This window comes from Sinocyclocheilus anshuiensis, unplaced genomic scaffold (assembly GCF_001515605.1).
Source record: "Sinocyclocheilus anshuiensis isolate Anshui unplaced genomic scaffold, SAMN03320099.WGS_v1.1 scaffold1246, whole genome shotgun sequence".
Classification (NCBI taxonomy): Eukaryota; Metazoa; Chordata; class Actinopteri; order Cypriniformes; family Cyprinidae; genus Sinocyclocheilus; species Sinocyclocheilus anshuiensis.
Window position 1 is genome coordinate 61,337 of NW_015555789.1, and position 9,387 is coordinate 70,723.

The 9,387-nt window shown below is 33.2% G+C and overlaps 1 protein-coding gene across 1 annotated transcript; it reads right to left on the reverse strand.

Annotated features, from left to right (window-relative positions):
* Positions 1-6,332: 6,332 nt before the first annotated feature.
* On the reverse strand, positions 6,333-8,378 carry LOC107674802 (uncharacterized). The gene is made up of 6 exons (XM_016468906.1): positions 8,348-8,378; positions 7,820-8,170; positions 7,338-7,697; positions 6,859-6,951; positions 6,712-6,752; positions 6,333-6,480 (listed from the first exon to the last, which is right to left on the reverse strand). The coding sequence occupies exons 1-6, from the start codon at positions 8,376-8,378 to the stop codon at positions 6,355-6,357; spliced, it is 1,002 nt and encodes a 333-aa protein (XP_016324392.1). The 3' UTR covers positions 6,333-6,354.
* Between the last annotated feature and the right edge of the window lie 1,009 nt (positions 8,379-9,387).

Here is a 9,387-nt window from a genome sequence, read left to right on the forward strand (position 1 = left end):
ACAACTTAATACTTGTTATCATCAAAAACGTTCCAGGACTGAAATACAATGCTGTGAACTTATTCACGCCACAATAGTAAGTTGCTACATCCTCTTGTGTCATTCTGAAAATGTTTAGATGATTAGTTCCCTGTTGTCACACTGAGGCATCCATCATCAAAGCCTTTTAGAAAATGGACATTGTTCCTATAATAGGACATTGCTATGTGCTGCAGCTTCTTTCCTAATAGTTGCTTGTACCACACAATGAGATTAAAATCTTTTTTGAGAAAATGACATTCTATTGTCACACTGGCTCCAATGTTGGCTTGTTGCACAGGTTTTGGTTGGTTAATAGCTTGGGCTATAAAGCAACCTGAATTTAAAAAGTACATAAAAAATGTCATGAAATAAACAATATATTTGAGAAGAAGATGAAGCAAGGATGATTGCACTTACAAAAAGCAAGGATGATTGCACTGACAGCATGCATCTTTTCTAAGCATTTGCTCATTGTGAAGAATGAGAGACAGGCCACCAAAAGGAAAATGTTGTTTGAGCTGATTGGTAGATGTTGTCAGATGGCAGAGTTGCCTTTCATTGGTTAAAACCACTTAAGCTCAGGGCGTTTTTTGGTATTTTCGCCTAAATTTAACATACTCAAATTCAAATGTTTACCCTACACACATACAATGGATTTTGGACCCGTATCCGGGTCCGCAGAGTTTAACTGGTTTTAACCAAGCAGCCCACTTTATTACGGACACATTTTGACACCATATTTAAACCCACTGGTGGAAGGTTTGTTATTATATATTTATAACAATAAAATTTTATTCTAAACCTAAACTAATCTTAACAAACTACTGTACAGTATGTATCATTTCAAAACCTTGAGAATCTAGTTTCTGTATATATTGATTGAAATGAGCAAAAGTAGTTTATGAATTTGTGACAAAGTACTAATGAGTGGTGACTACAGACTTTTATTTTGAAAATAGCAATGCTCATGTACAATCATAAAAGTTTGGTAGAAACCTCTGTTAGTTTTGCCAAGAGTTTTGAGAAAAAAAATCTCTAAAAATGTTTAGGCTATAAAGAAATATCAATAGATTCTCCATTTATGTCTGAGTTAACTATTTTGTCCGCATGTCCTTTGTCCATGTTGAGCATGTTGGAGGTTGAAATCAAATAAAATATTGCCATACTTCCTATATAACTTCTAAATATAATGTCTACTTCATGAATTCTGTGAATAGTATGGATATATATGGTTTTGATTGCTGCAGTCATGTGAGAAGTGGGTGCATCCATATGCTGTATGGATCGCCAGTGGAGCTTGCAGGTTATTGTAGAAAAGTTTAAACAAATTCAACCTGAAAGCTTTTTTTTTTCTTTCCGATATCAACCTCATTTGGAACACTAATTGTTTAGATTTATGACTTTGATTTTATAGCAGTTTTAGAGTGCAACATGTTTTATAAAGTATATTTATGTACAATATAAAAATGTAGATATGTACAATTTCATAAACTTTTTTAAAATGTACTTTTATAAAAAAAATATGCAAGTAAACTAAGTAAAAACACTGTGATTATTCATTATGAATTAAACTGCAATTAACATTTTAAAAAGTAGTTTTTACATGAAATACATTACTTACAGTTTGCGGCGTCGTTGTTGGGTCCAGAATAGTCGGCACGGCCTGATCTTTGAGCAAAAGTGTTCTGGCAAAGCCAGCATCATACTGTGATTTATTCTCAAAACAGTCGTCCGTGAAATGTAGTGAACACGCGTGTAAATTAACACTGACATGACTGGGACGTTTGCAAAAATAAACTGAATCCATTTTTCCCTGACGTCTGGATCCTTCGGCAACGTATTCAAACATGTTGTTTTTCCACAGCCTGGAACTGCACATCTGTGTGGCATCGCAATCTTATTGTAAACAGCTACTTCTTCAGACCCACTCGCTGCACATCGACTGAACACCTGTGGGCGTGACAACGATGCGATGATGCAGAATTAGGCGTAGTTGTCTTGCGCTGGAGGCAGTCATATGCAAACGACTGGTGCTAGGTGACGTCTCCTTGCCTCATAGGATCCACAACGAGCCGTATTTGGAGCTTGATTAAATAAATGCTTCGTTTATAATGGGGAGGACGTCTTAAACTATGAAACTTGCAGGAAGTTTTAATGGTACAAAGATCTCTTATATGCCAGAAGATCAAGGGAAATTTGGTTTCTCATGTCATCACCCCTTTAAATTGGAAATGTCTTTTTCAGGTCTTGGTTAAAAAAAGTGGGACCGCCAGTTAATGGTACATTTTTTAGGATTTGTCAAATTCTAACATTTATTTTAAAGGAAATTAGAAGTTAACTTGCTTAAGATTATGCTTAGATTATAGCTAAGCATAGCTAGATTATGCACTTTAGAAAAAAAATGTTTGTGATAACAAATTGAATGGAGCATGAAAATCATTCAAATAGGAAAACAAGAGGTTATAAAAAAGGCCAGACGTACTTAGCTGGAATAAAAATGACAGACTAACCATCTGAATAATGATATTTTACAAACTTTGCATTACATATGTATTCTTAATTTTTTACACTTAGTTTTGATTAGTTGTGGTGGTCTGTTTTTGTTCTATAATGATATACTACAACAATTAACCTTTAGTAAACTTTGAAAAATAGGCCACTTTGTGTTCCATCCTGTCGTTGAAACCACATGATGTTTCTCTCTTAGTAACTGGTTCTTGTGGGCACGTACAAGGGTCTCTACAGCTCATTAAATACATATGCATATTTGCCTCTGACCCCATTACAAGACATAAAAAAAGACAAAAAAGGAAAGTACCAGAGATACTGGATGTTATTATTATTGATATTATTATTATTATTATTATTATTATGTTCTGAACCCTTCAGCTTTGACATATTCATTCTTAAAGGTGACCTATTATGCCCCTTTCTACAATATGTAATATATGTCTCAGGTGTCTCCAGAATGTGTCCGTCAAGTTTCAGCTCAAAATACCACATAGATAATTTAATATACAATTTTGAAAATGCCTATTTTGAGAGGAAGCAGAAACACACTTTTTTTTTGCCCGTATCTTTAAATGCAATTGAGCTGCTGCTCCCCTCCCCCTTTTCCAGAATAGGGCTGTGCCTTTACAGCTCGTACGTCAGATACTCTGATAAAAACCATTTGTTCGGTTTTGATTGTCGTGTCTATCGTGCTGAAATCATGCGTTTTAAACCCCTTAACTGTCACCCCCCATTTTTAAAAATAGGCATGCAGGTGTACTATCCAAACTTAAATTGTTGTAATTTATGAACACTTTGGAATACAGACATAAGGTTGGTCTCTTTTTAAAGAAGAAAATCAGCAGATTATCGCAAAAGTGGAATAAAAGTATCAAAAAGTTATGGTAGTTTAAATTTACTGTAAAGAAAATGTACTATATTAATTTAATTTAATTTTATATATAATAAATATTTTACATAACAGGTTTTACTCTAAAATTGGTATAAAATTAAAGCCTTATGTCTAAATAAGTTATGTTCCAAATTTGAAGTTGATATGAAAAAAATTGAGGTTCCTGTGAGATTTTATTTAGGGCGTTATACCACAAACATCCACCGGGTGCCATCCAAACTCCATTGAATTTTTTAATGCATTTTTCCGTCACAAATGTCTAGATTTCTCTGTCAATATTACTTATATCACCAAATATGGAATCCTGAGACTCAGACCTTTCCAATAATACATTTTTTGTCAAGATTATAAAAAGGTTTGATTCTAAAAGACCGTAATGCATTTTGTGATATGACACTTGACACCACCCACTAAGGGGGAGGAGACCGCCAAAAGATTTTAAAGTACCATTTCCATTCTAACGCAATGTCCGAATTCAAAATGGTTTTCACAGGATGAATCTTGGGCTTCTACGCTTTCAAATGATATATGATTTATGATGATTACTAAAAGATTTGATAGAGAAAAAGGACAACAACAAAAAAAGAGCGCCAAGTGTCCCACAGGTGGGACGGTGACAGTTAAGGAGTTTTAAAGCCATATAAGTTTAAACTTCTGATATAGGGTTTTCTGAGCACACACATCTGAAGCACACGCATAGAAAGCGCTGTCACACGGCATGTGAGCACTAAACTAAGTTATCTTTAATGTCTTGTTGTGCTTACACTGTCAGATAAACAAAAGTTTGTTAAAACACATGAGTTACAAAAACAGTCGGTTATGTCAGTGAAGGTAAACAGCTGGGAAAGAAATCGCATGCTTATATTAGATCTGTGTGGCAGCAGCGTAATATACAGTAAATAAATCCACTGCCCTCTTCTCCTCTGAGGCTGAGACTCTAAATATTGTTCTGTGCTCCAAAAAAAAAATGTTGAATCTCAAAATGATTATTGGCAAAGCATTTAAAGTTCTGAACATATTCAATTATAATATATAAAAATAAATATAAGCATCAGCATCCTAGGTTCATAAGGCATTTTTTCCATTGCTAAATTCTTGTAATACAATAACCTTTCTATTTTAGTAGTAATCACTGAAGTAGTTCTTACCTTTAAAATAGAGACATAAATTTCCACAAATGGTTTGGTTACTCCGCATGCATTGATAATGTAAGGGTCCTGTTGAACTTTCAGTACTAAAAATGAAGCCATCATGTTCTTGTATATTATAAAAGCTTGCATCACATTTTACAACTTTACATGTTTCATAAACATTCGCATTCATTTTTTCACCTACAGAGGAAACCACAAAATAGGCCTGTTATAATAAATATTTCTGCCATACACAAGTACTGACTGTGTAATATGGATCAAGAGTGAATTAGCTTACATATGTTGAGTATGAAGAGTGTCAACAAGACCGCTTCTCACATGATCAGAGTTCTCAGAGATCTAAGGGGGGACAGGCTTTGAACTGTGCCTTATATAGACCACCATATAGACAAAATCACCTTTCACCTCAAGAGGAGCTGTCATTAGTGTGTGAAAATCTGTTTGGTTTTAGCATTGGTGGTGAGGCTACAAACGCCCACGCCTAATAAATTATATAGTCTGTTGCCTAGAAAGTTCCTGGTGCAGTCCTCTCATATCAGTGATTAAAATACCTTCAAAATGTCCTAATTTATAATTCAGTAATATGTATTTAAAGGAAATACACCCATTAAAGAACACTCTGCTGTTGCTTGTTAGACAACTCAGAGCTAAACAACTGAATTAATGAAGCCAATTAGAAAGGTTCATTTGATAGCTTGCTTAATGGTGATGTGTAAGTTTTGCAACAGTACTTGCATCTTTCTCCATTGATGGCCATTAATACTTATTGTGTGGAAACACTACACTTGGAGGAAACTTCTTCAGACACTGAAATATGATGGTCACAAGATATGATGTCACAGAGCTTCTGTTTTTAATAAACAAATAATACATGTAAAAAAATATATGCAAAAATGTGGAATTAGTGTTCCACTTTCTCACAAAACTGCAAAGATGTTTCTTTGAAGTTTGTTCTTTTGAGGTCAGCCTGTGAATTTAAATACAAATTCAAATGTAAATCCTCAGTTGGTGAAAGGTCTTGCACTACGATAAATCACTGGTCAGAGTTCACCATTATCATGCAGTCATTTTGCAATCAACATATTTAACGCTAAAATGTATTACCAGTATAGAAAATAATTGTGGTCATTTCCATTTTGGAGTGCTCTTTATAACTTGAGATGGACTTCATTTAATTTTCACTGTGTGCTCTGGACAGTCACAAAGGGTTTGGTACTGTGCCATCAGCCAATCAGCATTTATGTGGCATCATCAGTGAGGAAAAAAAAAATAAAAAATAACAATGAGAGGACAGCTTGTATTTTTTTTTTTTAGATCCTGGCCTCTCAGACAAATAGAGCAATATTCACGAGTCAGTTGTTTTCAGTTGTCTTTTCACAAAAACTAGGATAAGGGAAAGTATAAAAAAAAAAACCCTCTGAGAACAACAGGCCTGGTATCTAAGGTGTTAGCTTTGACTGCCCAGGCTAAGCAGTATTCTGTAACCTTATATAAAAGAAAATAATATTATATAAATAATAAAAGCCAAAACAAAACAAAAATCTAAAAAGCAAAAATGTCAAAGGCAAAATATTTTAATAGCAAGGTTTTTTTTTTATTTGTTCCAATGTGAATGCAGACTCAATGATAACAGCTATTTTACAACAGATATTTTATAGTTGAATATTTTATAACATTTAATTGTATCTTGTACTGTTTAGTTCACCATGCTTTATGCATTGGCACATTTGGATCACTAAAGTACAGAAAACATGTTTAGGTTTTCCAGTGTTTCCTCTTTTAGGACCTGATCTGTGAATAGACATCGGTATGCTGGAAAATGTTGTGTTGTTTAACACCTCTAGAAGGCCGTGATTTACTGCTGAAACTCACAGATGTGTAAGTCAAAACATCTGCATCTCCAACCTGATAAAGAAAGATTCTTGATCATTTCAAACATTTCTGTTGGTAAAGCATCTGTTCATAAACTGTTACATATTTTTAAGGAAAGTAAACTTTAAATTGTTGAAAAAATGTAACACTGAAAATGTTAGGAAAAAACGTAATATACAGTTGTTCAGTGCGTTCAAGAAACTTCTGAAATAGCATCAGAATGACATCAAATGTATCACTATAAAAATAAAACTGAGGATTTACCTGAATACCTTCAGATGTCTCTTGATTACAAGATCTGTTGACTGACACAAAGTAAATGATTCAAAAGAGCTTTATAGTTTTGCAAATAAAACTAGGAATTGGATTTAAAGAAAAACATGATACCTGATGAGCTGCCTTGGTCTTTACATTGGACAGCCACGAGTAAGATCATTATTATCATAGAAATTATGTTTGATGACACCAATATGAGAAACAAAGGACTTGTTGTCAACCCGCTATCTGCAAATAAATAAATAAATAAATAAAAATCATCTGTTTAAACATAAAAATACTTCAAAAATCTTATTGGATGGAAATCTTGTTAACTTAAAAAAAAACAGCTATTTAGTTTGAAACATAGTATTAAAAATACCTTTGTATTATTTTTTTATACCAAAGTTATATACAAACTATTAGAGTGATGCAGTAGTGGACCGTACGTAAACAAATATTTATTATGTTTTATGTAATTAAACATTTTGTTATTTATAATGTTTTGTCAAAAGGCATACAAATTATACTGACATGATGAAATATTTATGATAACATTATAAAGAAACACATTGAAAATATTACAAGTATTAATAAACAAATTGTAATTCACTTTATAGGGTTTAAGACTTTACCAGGTGTTGAGCTGAATTCCAGATAAGTTCCATTTCCAAACATGATCTTGCCGCACACGAGTACAGCACAGTAGTAAGTACCAGCATCAGAAAGGCTGAGGTTCCTCTTTGTAAGGGTGTGAACGCAGGATTGTTTAGTAGAATCATCCTTACAGATCTCTCCATGTTTCTTCATATCTCCATCAGTGTAAATGATGCCAGGACTGGATTCTTCTGCAGCCTCTCTGAACCAGTAAGCATGGTGTCCTCCTTCACATTTCTCATCTACCGTTTGGACTCTACATGTGAGGGTAATGTTGTCTCCAATGTGAACTTTATCTGAAACAGGCTCCTGAAGAACCATTGTTGAGGTGTGCTCTTCTTTAAAGCAAAACAAAAAAACATTTGAAAGAAGTATTTTATAACTTTTATAGTCTCTTCATTAGAGACAATATTTATTATTTTTAACATGAATATAACACATAATGAAAGTTCAAACATACCATTAAGCATCAAAAATGTTCCAGGTCCAAAATACAGTTCTCCTAAAGTTATCACTCCACAAAAGTATGTTGCTATATCTTCCTTTCTTGTCAAGGAAATATGTAAATGATAAATGCCTTTGCCTATTGTTACATTAAAACGACCATCATTATATCCATCAGTAAAATCAACCTTTGTCAGGTAAATGTAACTTTTTGAAATGATTTGAAGCTTCATTCCCATGTCCTGCTTGTACCACACTATATTGTTAAAATCTTTGTTGGGTAAGTAGCACTCAATAGTGACATTATCACCCAGTTTAGAGGCTTGCAAACGTTTTGGCTGCTCAATGCTTTGTGCCCCAATGCAACCTGAATTGAAAAAGCAGTAAATGTGTTACACAAACCTTATATGTAAAATTCATTTTAGTATTGCTTTGGATAAATGTCTGATTAAAAAATCATCAAATTTAACATTAATAAATAATTTGTCATAACTAGATGATTCTATTCATTAAACACAATTACAAATCTGTCAATTGTACTTACAAACAAAGGTAAGGAGTAAAACTCTGCTCATGTTGCTCTGATTTGCTAGCAAAGAATAAGAGATGACAAGGTGCACAATCTAAGTAACTAAATCAAATGGAAACTGATCCTGGATGTGATTGGTTATTCTCATATATTCTCATATGACAAATTCAAATTTCATTGGCTGTAGGTTTTGGGTGTAAGGTGACACTCTCACAAGCAAAGGAAATGGATCTTCTTCTTATGAACACCAAAAATGAAAATACACAAATAATTAAAAAAACAAAAAAAATCTGTAGAAATCTGTAAAGTGGAAATGTAAACTTGCCGCTTTAAGTAAAGAAATAAAGTTTTGATGACTAATTGTACAGCTATGCTAAGTTTTTCTCTTTGAAGTACTTGTTGCTATTTAATTGTACATTTTAAATAAATTTAAATGAACTTGGGGAAAAACAAAATAAATTAAGTGTGTGCCTTAACGACCACAGCAGCTCTATGTGAGGGGGTGTTGCTTGGCCTGTGTAGATGAGGTTACTAAGCTTTGTAGGCTGTGTAGAGCTTAATCAAGCTTGTTTTTACATTTTAATTTTTTCTATTTTCATTTACACAAGAAGTAGAGCTGGAGTGCTGTATTGTTCCACATGTCCTTGTCCATGGTGCTGAATCATGTTAAGTGAGTTTATGGCTTCAACAAAATAATGCTTCAGTAGTTATATACGTTACATTGATGACCACAATGTTATCAATCCAGTAACAGAAAATAAGACTAATACTGAAGCCGAGATGTAATGATGGAGATTCAAATCAATCAAAGATTCTAATCTCAAAGATATTCAGAAAACGACTTACGTAAGGGAATCAGTGGGCCTTAAAGTCACTATGAGATCAAACTTGACAATTCCCATTTTTTTTTATAGAATATTGCTGTGTTCATTATAAATTAATTATCCTTGCACATTATATTTTTAATTAAGATATTAAACTATAAAGAATAATCAAATGAAATGAGCCAGTTGTTGCCGGGTTTTTTTTTTTTTTTTTTTAAAAATAACAAAAAT